Source organism: Cyprinus carpio, chromosome B2 (genome assembly GCF_018340385.1).
Source record: "Cyprinus carpio isolate SPL01 chromosome B2, ASM1834038v1, whole genome shotgun sequence".
Lineage (NCBI taxonomy): Eukaryota > Metazoa > Chordata > Actinopteri > Cypriniformes > Cyprinidae > Cyprinus > Cyprinus carpio.
In genome coordinates, this window is record NC_056598.1 from 30,213,547 (window position 1) to 30,230,884 (window position 17,338).

The 17,338-nt window shown below is 29.8% G+C and overlaps 1 protein-coding gene across 1 annotated transcript in view; it reads right to left on the reverse strand.

Annotated features, from left to right (window-relative positions):
* Positions 1-420: 420 nt before the first annotated feature.
* LOC109047549 (phosphatidylinositol 4-phosphate 5-kinase type-1 gamma-like) overlaps positions 421-17,338 on the reverse strand; it is a 39,053-nt gene continuing 22,135 nt past the window's right edge. Inside the window, exons 7-19 of the mRNA XM_042719094.1 lie at positions 15,561-15,860; positions 14,268-14,473; positions 14,101-14,184; positions 12,977-13,025; positions 11,983-12,067; positions 11,738-11,899; positions 10,433-10,565; positions 9,979-10,014; positions 9,286-9,408; positions 6,871-7,123; positions 5,377-5,445; positions 3,806-3,877; positions 421-537 (exon numbers count right to left, since the gene is read on the reverse strand). Coding sequence (XP_042575028.1) covers positions 514-537; positions 3,806-3,877; positions 5,377-5,445; positions 6,871-7,123; positions 9,286-9,408; positions 9,979-10,014; positions 10,433-10,565; positions 11,738-11,899; positions 11,983-12,067; positions 12,977-13,025; positions 14,101-14,184; positions 14,268-14,473; positions 15,561-15,860 — 1,596 coding nt within the window. The 3' untranslated portion in view covers positions 421-513. The remainder of the gene's footprint in view (positions 538-3,805; positions 3,878-5,376; positions 5,446-6,870; positions 7,124-9,285; positions 9,409-9,978; positions 10,015-10,432; positions 10,566-11,737; positions 11,900-11,982; positions 12,068-12,976; positions 13,026-14,100; positions 14,185-14,267; positions 14,474-15,560; positions 15,861-17,338) is intronic.

Genomic DNA, 17,338 nt, shown 5'->3' on the forward strand with positions numbered 1-17,338 from the left:
GAGCGTCACATGATATGTTTTCAGTCATGCTTTCAGTCTCCAATCTTTACTTTTTATCGCATATTTTAACTGTATTCCACTCTGAACATCTCAGATGTACACAAAATACAAATATATCATGTAATTACATGCAATCACGGGGAGGAGTTCATATTGCATAATGAGGAAGCTCCACGCTGGACGCATGGATAGTGACCGATGAGGAAGAGTCACGTCGTTCAGAGGAGCTCATGGAATGATTGAAGACATTAAATCTAGTCTAGTGCATTATGGGTCGTCAGCAACTTATTTGAGGGAGTCGATGCACGTCCTGACGTCTGGATTCACAAACACACACTGGATTTTCTGAGAGCTAACATTGTTCTTGAAGGGAATCGATCAGGAAGTGGCACCCAGGTAGAAAAGGAACAGGGTTTTTGACTGGAAGGTTCTTCAGTTCGTCTCGCTCGTGCTCAGACGAGCAGAATCCATCCTGGAGAACAGCAAAACCTCTTCAGAGCCACAGAGAGACGTCTACTGAACATCCAGGTTACTGTACTGACAGAGACAGAGACAGATGGTCATGAAAACACTGCATCTGCTTCGCACACTCAAGTACAGACTTACAGACAGCGAGTATGCAGTGAGACACTAACCAACCGAAAAACTGCATCTTCAGACCTCAGAGCATTTCCTCATAATCTATGCATACATTAGCATCTCTCTGCAATCATTCATTACCTGCAAATTCTTTGGGTTATTAGTTGTTATATTACTTTTTATCATTTAGGCTTATTTGGTGTGTGTGTGTGTGTGTGTGTGTGTGTGTGTGTGTGTGTGTGTGTGTGTGTGTGTGTGTGTGTGTGTGTGTGAGTATATACATACATACACATACATACGCACACACACATATAGATATATACATACATATATAGATACACACACACACACACACACACACATAGGGAACACTTATTCACTATTAACTATGAGTTTTCCCTCGATAAATTCCTAATTTGCTGCTTATTAATAGTTAGTAAGGTAGTTGTTAAGTTTAAGTATTGGGATTAGGGATTAGGATTAGGGATGTAGAATAAGGCATAAATATGTGCATGATTAATACTAATAAATGGCAAAAATTCTAGTAATATGCATGCTAATAAGCAACTAGTTAAAAGACCCTAAAATAAAGTGTTAGAAAATAATCATATAAATATTAATATTTTATAATATATATATCAATGTTATAATTTTTATAATAGCAGTATAATTAACTACATACATATAGTTCATTTATTTAAGGTGTGATGTCTTAAAACAATAAGCCCCAAGAATTCACTGTAAACCACGGGTTCACGGGGCTTACTGCTTTTATAAAACGGTTATTCCATATACATTTTAAGGTTTCACAAAATAAAACAGAGCAAATAAAGTGTAATGATATAAATAAAAATAGTATTCTTCAGTCAAACAATGTAGTTCCTCAGAAACAGTTGTGGTTGCAACAAACTGGTTGCCGAGCAACACACAAATGTAAACAAAGGTGTATGTTTGTAGAGTAATTTACAACAGCTTCGAACAATCATAAACAAATAATAAAAAATCACTCTAACAATCCATTTTATAATTTTATTTAAAAATAATTTTGGAATTAACATCTGGATAACATAACCTTTTCATAAGTAATGAAAATGCAAAGCTTTTGTCTAAAATTCTTCTGAAAACAGTCACTCCTCACTGTTCATAGTGCAAGGAGGAATATGAGACCAAAAATAATGAACTAATGATGTTTATTTCAGAAACAGAGCACAGACATATTTGGCATGCATCCTTCATTACATTATAAAATATTTTAGGATGCAATAACCCTAATTTTTCATACTATACAGTACAGATAGTATGCAAATTTGGATGCAACCCTCGATATTTCTCTACTAACTGCATAACACAGTGTGTGTGAGTGTGTGTGCGTGCGTGCGTGTGTGTGTGTGTGTGTGTGTGTGAGTGCGTGTGAGTGTGTGTGTGTGTGTGTGTGTGTGTTTGTGTGTGCGTGTGAGTGAGTGCGTGTGAGTGTGAGTGCGTGTGTGTGTGAGTTTGTGTGTGTGTGTGTGTGCGTGTGTACGAGTGTGTGTGTGTGTGAGTTTGTGTGTGTGTGTGTGTGTGTGTGCGTGTGTGTGCGTGTGTACGAGTGTGTGTGTGAGTTTGTGTGTGTGTGTGTGTGTGTGCGTGTGTACGAGTGTGTGTGTGTGTTTGTGTGTGTGTGTTTGTGTGTGTGTGTGCGTGCGTGCGTGTGTGTGTGAGTGTGTGTGCGTGTGAGTGAGTGAGTGAGTGCGCGCGTGTGTGAGTATGAGTGAGTGAGTGAGTGTGTGCGTGCGTGCGTGTGTGTGTGTGTGTGTGTGAGAGTGTGTGAGTGTGTGAGTGTGTGTGTGTGTGTGTGTGTGTGTGTGTGTGTGTGTGTGTGTGAGAGTGTGTGAGTGTGTGTGTGTGTGAGTGTGTGTGATGAGGCTCAGAGCTGAACATGATGTGACTCAGCAGCTGAAGCGTCCAGCAGCTCATGCTAATGAAAACAAACAAACTGACACAAACTACAAACAAATCAATTAAAACAACAGTTCAGCCAAAAACAAACATGCTGCCGTTATTTACACACAAGTGCAAGTCTTTTGGAATAATATATGCAATATTTATGCAATTTATTGGACAGCATTCAAGCTAAATATTTATACATAATCAATTTTAATCCATTTTAAATATTATATACTATAGTTATAAATATTCATAATATAAAGAAGCTTAATAAATGTTATACATTTTATAATAAAAACAATTCAATAAATATATAACTATATTTTACTGTTATGAATATAGTTAAATTTTAAATATAATAAACATATATAATTAACAATATAAATAAGCTTTACAAATGTTATATATTTTATTATAATACAAAAATTGTATACATATATTTATTTTCAATCCGGCAATCTGTCAAAATTGAATATACTAATTTTAAACATACTCTACTTTTAGAATTATAAATGATAAAAATAATGGTTCATAAAAATTATACATTTTATAATAATGTAAAATACTAATATAAATATAGAATTATATTTAACTGTTATCTTTGTCAATGTTAAATATATCATTTTGAATATGATATAAATAATATTAATTAAAATATAAATATGCTTCTGAAATGTTATACATTTTATAATAATATAAAACAATTATATATATATATATATATATATATATTAAATTATATATTTTTTATATTATTTTGATATTATTTTTTCTATTGTATTCATTGTACAGCATTTCAGCTAAATATAAATTATCATCTTAAATATAGTATAATATAATATAATATTATATCTAATAGAATATAATATAAGATAATATAATATAATATAATATATATAATATAATATAATATAATATAATAATAGAAGCTTTATAAAAAGTTCTTTCTTTTTAAAATAATATTAAATAATTATCAAAATATCTATTAATATAATTAATTAACTAAAATAAGTATTAGGGTTAAAAATGTGATACTGTTTTTTTTTAATCATTAAGTATGTAAATAAATATACTAATACTATAATAATAAATTAAGTAAGTAAATAACGACAGCTTTCATTTTTGAGGAAACTATTCCTTTGAGACTTTCTACTAATTTATGGACTTGATGAATAGATGAATGAATGAATGATGAGGATCAATGAAGTGATGAGCAGAGGTGTAGTTCTTGAATGGGAGGGTTTCTGAACAGCCTGGGCTCTGTTTCAGGAAGGGCTTTGGTTTGGAAGCCCAAACTTACTGTGTCGCTTTCACTGTGAGGCTCTGAGCCGTAATGCAGGGGCGAATAAACCCAACTCCTGTCCTCTGGAGTCTGCAGACACACCGCCGCCACAGCAGAGGGCAACACACACACACACACACACACACACACACACACACACACACACACACACACACACACACACAGCACAGAGAGAGACGGAGCCGTGCAGCAGACGCATGAAACACAAACACACAGAGACAGAAAGAGCAAATGCATGAGGTGACTAGAAACATTCAACATTTAGTGGAAGAATAAAACGACAGATCACAGTGAAATGTGCCTCCAAACACACTATCATCAAATCAAATCAAAATTTATGTATAAAGCACAATACATCATACACCTCATCATACTCATACTAGTTTGGCTGTATGCAATACAGTGCATGGTATGCACATTTTCGGTATGTATGCAATTTATGGATTTTCCAGCTCTTAACACATAATGAAAATTATTTATTTGTTATAGTTGTCAACAAACTAAGAAAATAAAGAAAAGAAAAAAAATCAATTCCAGCTAGTTGCTAAAGCTAATTTTATTTTAGTTTAACTTGATTTTCTAAAATAACTAAAGGATAAACAAAGGAAAAAAGTAAAGTAAAATAAAAATATATAATATATAAATAATAAAAAGCAATAATATAAATCTAAAATAAAAACTAATAATTTTTTATTACTTTTTAACAAAAAAAAGATAAAAACAGCAAAATAACTAAAACTTTAAAAAAAATCTTCATGAAAACTTTTACAGTATCTCCATCAGTGTTCTTTTAGTATCATTGAAATAGCATTCTAATTTTATTTAATAGTTTGAATTAGTTTTTATATTCTCATGTTTTTGTTTTCATTTTATTGTTTGCTTTGGTAATTTACTAAAAGTTTTTGTAATTTTGTTGTTCATTCTGTAAATTTTTATTTTCATGTCTACACATTTTTATTACAGTTTTAGTTTTATATATTTTAGTACATCAAGTTAAATTAAACCAATATGTTTTCTTGGCAACTAGCTGAAATAAAACAAATAAAAAAATAGTGTACATTTATTTCAAGGTTTTAAACATTTTTTTAATGGTTTTAGTTTTTGTTAACTATAACAACCCTTTTTGACTGGGCTGCAAAAAGTTTTAGATGATTTCACACTAAATTTGATTAATGATTTATTTGTTTCTGTTATGATAACCGGACACATAGAGAGGTCATGTGACCACAGCATAGCACACTACTATATGAAACATGCTGCACACTGTTTTACATACACTTTTAATAAAGCGGAAGCTAGGTTTCCATATTACGAACGCAATGTGAAAAGTATTATCAGGAATCGTGAGTTTGTCCATCAGGAGGTGAAAAACTACACATGAAGGTGAGCTACCGGATTGTAGGACCTCTAATAAAACCCTAAAACTACAGCCTGCAGCAGGATTTCCCAACCGAGAGTTTGTGAGACTGTAATAGAAATGTCAAATGAAATTCAAATATAGGTTTTATAATGTGATATTATGGTGGTTGGGACGTCCTGCTCTCAGGTGTTTAGATCTGTTGACTTACGACACTGCAGGAGCTGAGCTTCCTCCGCTGGAGCACCAGAGAGTAAACCCAATATCTGCCCTCAGCGTACTGACACACACACACACACACACACACACACACACACACACACACACACACACACGTTACCTCCTTAACTCCAGATCATCCAGACTCTGTGGAACGTGACTCATATTCAGCTCCACACCACATGAAGTCACCAAATCAGGTGATTTGTGGCATTTTGTTTTAGTGAAATGAAAATGAGACATATTTAAGTGCTGCATGCATAAGTGTGTTTAAAATATACTGTATTAACAGTAAAAGCAGGGTTCCCATATCTTTTGACCAATGCATTTCCATGTGGTTCCTACACATTATTATTTTATAGAGACTGCACTCACTAAGAGCAGATTCTGTAATATTAAATATTATATTATTATGATATCATGTATTTGCTAAGCATAATTACTAACCTTTACTATATACATTTTCATGGATTTTATCTACCAGTTTGTTGATTAAAAATGTATTGAAAAATTGTTGATTAAAAGTAAAACTATTAAAATAATTTTTGGCAACTGAAATAAAGCTGAAATAAATTATAATAGAAAATAGATCATATTAAGTAAGTTAAAAAATTAACACTAAATTTAAAATGTTGCCTAATTTTGTTTTAATTTTTAAAAAATGTATAAAAAAAAAAAAATTAAATGTTTTTTAAAGCTTGTTGCCTAAGTCTTTTTAGACTCACTAAAAGCAGGATCTAAAATATTTATTATTATGTTATTATGATATATTATTATATATTTTGGTCATAACTAGTCATTTTCATCATATATGTTTCCATTGCTTTAAAATGTTATCCATTTTATTCAGCTGTGTTGTTATTAGCTAAAACTTAAACTATTAATTATTACTATTAATTATTATTATTATTATATTATGAAAAATAATATAAATATTAGATGAAAAACCTTAAAAACTCAAATTTGAATTAGAAATGTTGCTTTGGAAACTAACTGAAAGAAGTTTAGAAAGAAGTACAAATATGACTAAAACTAAAATTAAATCTAAATGAGTAAAATATTGTAAAAAAAAAAAATATATATATATATATATATATATATATATATATATATATATATATATATATATATATATATAAATGTGTAAAAAATAAAAGCACACGGAATAAAACTAAAATTATATATACAAAATATTATAATGATAAATATAAACTGTTAAAAACATATAAAATAATAATAATAAAATATATAAAGAATACCAAAATAACACTGTTGTTCACATTTTCAGCACATTTTCAAATGTATATTCATATTTGTTTTTGTAACTGTGGGAACCCTGTATGTATAACACTTCATAAACTCAATATGAACTTCTGCTAATATGACAGCATTACGCTGCTGTAAATCAGACCGCCAACAAAACAATTCCTGATCAAATCCAGATGCTGAGTTTGATGCTCCGTCCTACGATGAGGCTCATACTCACAAAGTAGATGTCAGTGTTTGAGGCGAGCTCTTCCTCCAGAGACTCTGAGAGACGCTGTGTGTTTGGGCTGGAAGCTGCTTCAGGGGCCGGAGCTGACACCAGGGCCCCGCTTTCTGTCAGAGGAGCTGTTTCAACAGGAAGTGTCGTCTGGGTGTCACCAGGAAGTGCTGTATGGGAGACGGTTTCCTGGGCAACGGGTGCTGTTTCTGAAACGAGGTCATCAGTGTCTGGAGGAGGAACGTCTGTCACCGAGCTAAAAAATAGAGAAGAAGACTCAAATCTTTTTATAATTGGGGTCAAATGTTAAATAATCATTAGCTTATAGTTAATTAATTTTATTATAAATGTTAAATATATTTATTTAAAATAATAATAATGATATATAATATACATGTAATAACAGTTAATAATTATCAGTTATTAATTAAATTAATTACAATTAATCAAACGTTAATTAATTAGTTATTAAATGAATAAAAAATAATTTATAATAATTTATAATAATAATATATTATAGTATATAATATAAATATAATAAGAGGTATAAATGTCAATTATTAGTTAATAATTAAATTGTAAAATATAAATATTTATAATAATAATAATATTACTTATATAATATAAATGTTATAAAAGGGATAATTATGAGCTATTAATTAATTGATTAAATATTAATGTAAAATATAAATATAATAAGAAGGACACATGTAAAATAATTATTGGTAATAATTAATTAAAATATAAATATATAAATGTAAAATTATATAAATATAAATGTAAAATATTATAATTAAATTTTTAATATTCATAATAATAATATTATTTATAATATAATATAAATATGATAAGAGGGATAAATGTAAATACTAAAATAAATACATCATTTTATAACAAAAACAAATGAGAATGAACCTATTATTTAAAAAAGATTAAATATTTTACTTGTTTATCACACAAATCCACATCATGTGAATCTTTAAGAAGGATTTCAAGTAGATATTTTAGCTCAGAAAGGTTTTGGCTGACAGAATCGCTGGGGAATCCCTGCATTAAATCACTTACAAACTAAACCACTGATCTGGCATCAGGTTCAGTAAGTGACCACCTAGCAACCGCTCAAAACGTCCTAGCAACCAGTTTTGCAAGGCTCACATCACTCACAATTTAAAAGAGACAGTAACTGTAAACATCTAGGTTTTGATAGTTTGCAAGACTTTGCAAAACACTTGTGTTTGCACTGTCTCACCGACTCATCATTTAACCTGACAGACACTTCCATAAAGAATTCAAAGTGACAGGAGTGCTGAGAGCACGGTGTTTGAGTAAAGCAGAAACAGATGGTCTGCAGTAAAGCTCTCCGGACCATATGGCCAAAACCTACACCTGGATCTCACAGATCCACCGCTTCAATATTAGCTCAGGAAACTATCAAATATTTAGGCCTAATATATTTGAATCGTATCTAAAATTTCCATCCATTTGGATTACACAGTTTTAACATGAACTAAATTAATCTGATGCATATGCATGATGCAGTTAGTATCTCTCAAAAAAAAAAAAACCCAAAAAGTTTATCATTGGCTATTTGTTTCTGTTTCATTTTAATGAAATAACCACATTTTCAAAATAGCTTAGAATTCAATTGTATTAAAAAAAACATTTACTATATGCTTTAATTAAACAAATATGAATCACATTAAGTTTATTAGTTTAGGTTAAAACTCTGTAATCCAAAGCCAAATATTACATGCAATTTGAATACATAAAATATACAGAAGTATTATATTATTTTTGCTTACTGAAATAAAGCTGAAATAAAATATAATAGAAATATTAGATACTATTTGATAAGTTAAACTTAAATTAAAAATGTTGTGTAATTTGTTTAATTTTTGTTAAACGTTTAATTAAAAAAATAAATGTAGGTTTTGTTTAAATATTTTATATTATATTATGATTTTTTTTTCATTTTCATCGTAGATGTTTCCATTGCTTTAAGATTTTATCCTATTTATTTACCTGTGTTGTTGTTGGCTAAACCTAAAACTATTCAAACTGTTCTCGTTAACTAAAATAAAGCTTAAATAAAATATATATAAAAAAACAGATAATATTTTAATATTCTATTTTTTATAGGTAAAAACTTGGCAGCTAACTAAAATAAAATGTTTCAAATAGAAGTGCTAAAATAAAAATAAATTAAAAATATACAGTATTTAGTGCATATGCATATGGCAGATGCTTTTATCCAAAGCAACTTACAGTATATTGCATTCAAGATATGCATCTTTTTCGTGCATTCGCTAGGAAAACAAACCATTGACTTAGTTCTCTCAAACGAATAACTAAAAACATGATGAAAATACTGTATCAGAGACTGAGTGCTGCTGGTATGAGATTCATATGCATGTTTACTGTGGTGATTTCTGGCAGACGTCTGGCTCCTCCTCCTCCTCATCTTCTCTCTCTCTCTTCACCTCCACCTGCACAGTGATGGTCTGCTGCTCTTCCTCATGCACATCCACCAACTCATGTGTCCTGCCAAAACAAACACATTCAGTTACAAAAACCAACTAAAAAATAATCTTCTTACTCAGTATTTTTGTCTGGTTTCCCAAGGCAAATATCTAAACATTCTCACATCAAAATACATTTACTTGAGAAGCAAAATCTTATAAAAATGTATCAAAATTAAGTGAGTTTATGCTTGATTTTTGATTGGAGCCAATGGAGTCTAAATAAATAAATAAACAATTAATTCAAAGGGAAAGCTAGATTATTTTCCTGACCCCACTGGCAGCTATTTTCTCTTGTTTTCAAAAAATAAATAAATAAATAAATTATATATATATATATATATATATATATTATATATATATATATATATATATATTATATATACTATATATATAAAGTTTTTTTAATTAATTTTGATGAATTTTCTGAACATCTTAGGTCATATAGCATTTCAAGTTAATACATCTTGATTTAAATGTGGAGTAAGAATTTGTTTTGCATCATGATTGATAAACTAGCTGATGTGAGCATGTAAAGTCACAGATCAATATGGTTTGTAAATAAAAATACAGTTAAGCCAATGAAGCTCACCTTCCCTCAGCGTCTTTCAGAGACAGTGTGTGTCTTCTGTGAAAACAAAAGAGAACAAAATCCAGGTGGTGAGAAAATAAGCAGCCTTGTCATTGTTGTTGCAACCTTTATACATTATTTTTACTGCATTAATTATGCCTCATAATACACATTACAATGCATTGTATGATATCTTCTGAATAATTACTACTACAGTTATAATATAATACAGTGTTATACCTTTAGAAAGCATAGTATAATGCATTAAAACAGCTTCAGATGCAACAAGGAATCTGAAAATGTTATAATTCATTTTAACTTTGGTTACAATTATTTATGAGAAGAATATATGATGCATTATAGGTTTCGTTATGAATGAATTATACATAAAGGCTTCAAGTGAAGTGTTACTGTTGCTTCTTATTTGGTGACTGAATATGAAGTCATGTCTGTAAAGGAGGTGATTAATGTTGACCTGTAGCGCGGCTGCTCTGTGGTGTCTGACGGAGAGCGTTCTGGGATTGATATGGAGTTGTTGGAGGACAGAGTTGTGGCCACAGACGCCGTGGTCGCTTCCTCGAACGACGGAGGAGTGCAGGACTGCAGACCTGAGACAATAAATAAGCAAACACTCTTTGGTCTTTTGTGCTCAACAGAAGAAAGATCCTCATTCAGGTCTGGAACAAGTGGAGGATGAGTAAATGATGACGGAATTTTCATTTTGGGGTGAACTGTCGCTTTAAGTGAACATTCCATTTTAGCACTGTACATACATTATCAGAATGTTACTTTTAAATATTTAAATGTTACTTTTAAATGAACATTCTAAAAACTAGTAGTAACATTTAAAAAAAAAAGGGGGAAAAGCTCTATGAATAATGCATATATAATGTTTTTGTACTTACATTTTGAGAAAATTATTAAAGACCAGATATAATTGAACAAACATTCTATTAAAGTTATTGTTATTGTTAAAGTTATTATTTTAAAGAATGCTACATTGCTGTTAAATGACTTTATTATGTTGCATGTTTCATTCAGGAAATTCATGTCCAGTTCATGTAAAAAAAAAAAAAAAAAAAAAAAGATTATTGTGCAATTTTAAAGCAATTCGTTTTTTTTTTTTTTTTTACTTAATTCAGGCAGTCAGATCAAATAAGAAATCACAATCAAGTCAAGTGCATTGCTTTATGGGATTCATTCTACTCTAATGCTATTGTAAACATGGCCAAAAGCTTTTCACAGCTGCGTTTGAGGCATCTTTTTTTTTTAAATTAATATCAAATTAATTTCATTCAAAACAGAAATACAAAAACACAAAAACCATAAAATCAGAGAAAAAAAGTAATAAATGTGAGCTATAATCTCAGAATTGAAAGATATGAACTGAATTCAGAGAAAAAAGTAATAAATGTGAGCTATAATCTCAGGATTGCAAGATATAATCTCTGAATTCAGAGAAAAAAAGTAATAAATGTGAGCTATAATCTCAGGATTGCAAGATATAAACTGAATTCAGAGAAAAAAGTAATAAATATGAGTTATAATCTCAGAATTGCAAGATATAATCTCTGAATTCAGAGAAAAAAAGTAATAAATGTAAACTATAATCTCAGAATTGCAAAATATAATCTCTGAATTCAATGAAAAAAATGTCAGAATTGTGAGACAAAAAGTCACAATTACCTTTATAATTTTTATTCCCTGGTGGAAACTGGCTTCTATGCAAAACGGTACTTATCAAAGGCATGCACATAAAGAAGGCAAGTAGGATAATCACCATGGTTCTCCAGCACGGGGAAGCTGCACGCTCCTCTCAGATCATAGATGTTCTCGTCTCTCTGTGAGGGAAGCTGGCTGGCCGACCAGGCCGCTCCGGGACCGCTGAGTTTGGGCACGGTCAGCACCACACGGCCCTTCTTCACAGGAGAAGCCTTCAGCGCTGGACAGACCAGAATCAGACTTCTGTTAGATTACAGCGTCTGCTTCAGCTCTCTATCACTACAGCGGTTCTGAGGCACTCACAGGAGCTTTTCTTGAACACAGTGCTGCTCATGAACCTGAAGAAGCGGTCAGCGTAGAAGTTCGGTCGGTGGACAGAAACGGTGTCCTGAGAGAAAAAAGTATTTATTAATCAGGCAAAATGGGTCTAAATAATAATAAATCTCCTTTTTGAACTATTTATATTTACTTTAATGTCTATTCAAGTTTCTCAACATCATTATTGAGGTGCAAATTATCATTTGAATCACTGTAGAAGAGGCACATTATTATATTTAGCATAATCATTTTAGATTTTTTGACTTCTGATAATAGTTAAGCACAGTATACATTTTTTTTAAATGTCACTGCTTAAGGCAAAAAAATAAAAAATATTATATAAACTATATTTACATTTACATTTAGTCATTTAACAAATAAAGTATTTTTTGTTATAAATAAATGTATAGTTTAATAATTATTTTAAATTAAATTTAATAAATGTTAATAACACACAAGCACCATATGCAATATAAAACACAATTCAAAATATTGCCACAATTTTGGCAATAAAAACAATAAAAATAAAATAAAATCTTAAATGTCTTCTTCTTAAGATTCTTAAAAGGTATGTAGTTATTTTTGTTACATTTTTGTTAACTATTAATTTTTCTAAACTACACATTTATAGTTTAATTATTTTAACAACAATATCAACTACAGGGCACCTGCGCCATAAAACACAATTTAAAAATTATATTATACCCAATTATGTTAAAACAAATATTGGCACAATTTTGAAAATTAATAAAATATATATAATAATAAGAATGATTGAGATTTGCATGGGATTAATACGAAGTAAGTTGTATTGGGGAAGGAGGGTCATGATCAGTTTGTGTTTATACTGTAGATGTACAGTATCAGACGTGATGTGTATTAATGCTCTGAGATGGCAGACAGGAGGGTTATGATGCATTATAACGGTCAAGATGATGATGATGATAATGATGATGATGTATTTGTGTGAGTTTCTCACCCCGTCATGCACCAGAGCCTTCCACGTGTGTTCCAGCTTCTTGATGAGTCTGCAGAAAAACACCAACATCAGCTTCACTTCACATACTGCTGTGTGTCCTGATGGAGAACTTAATGCAGTCTTCTAAAAACCGTTACATAAGAGCATAAAACATCCCCAAACGCTAGTGAAGATTATAAAGCCATGCGGTTCATCAGGAGAGAAAATACATAAGCGCAAAACTACAGGCCACCTGCACCGTATGCAATATATAACACTATTTAAAAAGGGCCCAAAATAAAATAAAATAATAAAAAAAATTGAATATTTTTAAATATCAATCACTATTAAATTAATTAATTAATTATTTAATTTTTGTATTTTTTTTTTAAATACCCACTTTTTAAATTTTGCCATAAAATATTGCAATATAAATTTTTTTTTTTTTTTTTTTAATTTAATTTAGGACAAAGTAAAACAAAATAAATAATTATATAAATAATGTTCAGATTTACACAATTAAGAGTCTTAAAAGGTAGAAAAAAATGTATAGCTCAACAATTGTTCTAAATTAAATTAAATCATTTTAATAACAACTACAAGGCACAAGCACTGTGTGTAATATGAAATACAATTCTAAATATTTACACAATTTTACCAATGACTAAATAAATAAAATAAAAACAAAGGGCCAGATTTACTAAACTCAGAGTCTGCAAAGGTAGGCTTTTTTTACGTTTATAGTTTAATAATTATTTTAACAATAATTCCAACCACAGGACACCTGCACCATGAAACACAATTTAAAAAAGGTTTAAACTGCCCCAATTTTTCATATAAACAAATAAATACATAAACAAATATATGCAAAAATGTAAAATCAAAATTTTACATCAATCTCCTAAATAAAATATAATAGAACTTTTAAAATAAATAAAAGTTAATTTAAATGTTAAATCTTGAGCAGGTTTGATACTCATGTGGCAATGATTTAAATCACTCCTAAAAAAATACTACAAATAAATAATAAATGTGGGCATTAAAATTAAGTATTTTTTGTAAGCGGGGGGTCATGAACATGTGTGTTTCTCTGATTCAGAGAACAAAGCAGATCTGAAATGTGCTTTATGAATGAACTGTGTGACCTGTAGGACTGCAGGATGTCTATGATGCCGATGAAGAGCAGGAGTCTCTCTCCTTTGCCGTTGAGAGCAGGAATGCCCCCCATCCTGCAGAGAGAGAGAGAGAGCAGAGAGTCAGCGTGTGCTGCTGCATCCCATCAAACTGCTGATGTTAAATGAGTGACACACACGTGTCGTCGGCGTCTATGGAGCCGCCGCACGCCGCTCCTCCCTGAATGGACTCCATGGCGGTGGAGTAAAGCGCTCGCTGCGCGGCCGGTCTCTTCTCATCGCTGCTGCTCTGAGATCCCTCCGTCTGCTGCTCGCGCTCCGCCTGATCCAGATTATGAACCCCCAGCAACAGACTGTAGTCCATGATCTTAAAACTCTCCAGCACCTGCACACACAGCACACCTTCACTACACACACTTTAGATCTGCACTAACCCAACTAGGACTGCACGATTAATCAAAGTAAAATCCAAATCACTATGAGAATAAAATAAACAATATAATAAAAATACAATTATTATTATTAAATACTTGATTTTTTTTCTTTTTTACAGTGAAATGTTTTTATTATTTTTATTTAGCAATAATCATAATAATAATAATTATTATTATGATTATTATTATTAATATATAGTCATATGGTTATATAAACACACAATTTTGGCCAAATCATATAGTGCTACAGACATGCAAACCTGGATTTTTTTTTTTTTTTTTTTTTACATATTTTAAATCACAATGACAATTTATAAATAATAATAAAAAAATATTATTAATTTATTTTTCTTAATCACATTTTTTTTTTTTTTTTTAAAAATAAAACAATACAAAAATAAAATTTATTTTTGTTATTAATCAACAATTATAACATTATTAAATAACAGCAATAATAATAATTACATTATTATAAATAATAACAACAACAATGATAATAATACATTTTGTAGCCCTACAACCAAGAAAAATAAAACTAGAATTTTTTTTTAATTGGATGTTAAATCAAAGTTGCAAATTTTGAAAAAAAGAAATTAAGAATTAAAATTAATTAAATTTAAATAAATAAACAAATGAATGTCTAGATTTGCCTAATGAATAGTCTTAAAAGGTACACAGTTTGATTTTTTTTATTATTGCATATTTTTTTCTTAAATACTTGCTTTTTCTATTTTACAGTGAAATATTACAATAGTTATATTTGTTATTTTGTTTTTATTTAGCAATTTATATTTTTATTTAAATTATAAAAAAAAATATAATAATAATAATTATTATTAAAATTATTTAAATTATTATTAATTAATAAATAATATAATTATTATTATTATTATTATTATTATTATTATTATTATATAATTACAAAATTTTGGCCCAAAATTGTGTAGCCCATCAAACAAGCACACCTGGAGTTTTCGTTTTTAATCACAATCACAATTTTAATTGTAAAAATCCCAGTTGGATTATTTTGCCTCTCACCAGACAGTCTCTCTGGAGCGTCTTCAGCAGCGCGTTATACGTGTCCACGTCCAGCAGGAGACCGTCCTGAACGTCCTGCATGAAGTCCAGGTCTTTAAAGGTGGGCTTGGACTTCTCACGCTCTTTCTTGGACGCGCGGCGCTTGTACGTGGAGCCCTTCAGGTCGAACTTGAGGTGCATGCGAACGATGCGCGGCAGGATGTTATTCATCACCACGATACGGATGTTCTTCCCTCCGGACTGAACGCAGTACAAACCGAAGAACTTGGGCAGCAGTGTTCGGGGATTCTGGTTCAGGTTCTGAGAGACCAACAACACAGATGAGCCTCATTTAAAGAGTCAGAAAACCTGGGAAAAATGATTGAAATCGCTGCTACATGAGCAGAGAAAACGTGAGGTGAGGTGATATACGTAGATATAGTGAGGTGAAACGTAATTATGAGGTGAGCTGATTTCTGAAATACAAACTGGGAAGATTTCCTAATTCAGTGGTCAAAAATCTCACTGGTTATTACCTATTCATCAAAAAATATGGACATACATATGCTATAATAATAAAAAATTATAATGATGCATACACTATTTTAATTATTTATTATTATGATGTTTGTGGGCCAAACTGACCCTAACTAGTTTCATCAATATCACACTGTGAAAAATAATAAATAGTAACCACTGCAAATAGCAAACAGATCAAAACAGTTTTATACCATAACAAAATTATGACTTAATAAAAAAAAAAAAAACATTACAAAATAAAACAAAATAAAAATTAGATAAAACTGTATTTAACAATATTTTTTTAATTCTTTTTAATCTTTTAATTTTCACAAACTGTGTGTGTATATATATATATATATATATATATATATATATATATATATCTTTACTATCCTATCCCTAATTCTGCTTATTATTTAGCATTTTAAGGCTGCTTTTGGAAGTTAATCTTTCCTATTCCTAATTATGCTTATTATTTAGCATTTTTAAGGTTCATTTTGAGCACAAATTAAGCATTAATTTGAGGCATTTAAAAATGATTTGAAAATTTGATTTCAATCCTTAAAGCAATTGATAACTCTTTTTATGTACCCATTTATCTATCTTTATTTTTAAAGTTGAATTTTTAATTTTTTTTAGAATTTCCATTTTCATATAATTTATATATTTAGTATTTATTATTTGTTAATCTATGTTTTTTTATATATATTTTCATATGTTGAATGATGCAAAATTAGGCATTTTTAAATCTAGAGCCTTAAAAAAAAACATTTTCATTACATGAAATAAAAAATAAAAATAAATAAAAAATAAACAGCAGAAATTTTATTTTAGCTAGTTGCCAAGGAAACATTTCTCGTTTTCATTTTAAGTAACAGATAAATAACTAAAAATAACTAATTAAAATAACTACAACTAAAACTTGATAAAATCCATATACACATAAAAAAAGAAAAATGACTAAAACATTAACTTAAATTAAAATGAAAAATAAAATCTAAAAATAAAAAACAAAAAAAAATAACAAAAATTGAAAATATTGCAAATATGACATTTTAATTATTAAAAATTATAATAAATAAAAAACAAACTACACTTGTTTCTTTTTTAATTCACAAATCAAAAAACATTACTTAGATACATACTTAAAAATCTCTTACGCTTAATGCTGTAACAGCTTCACATCACATACATTTTTAAACATTTAAAAAGGGTTAGCCTAAAATGTTAAGATGCATACTTTAAAATGTCACCAGAAATATGTAACCAGGCAGCTT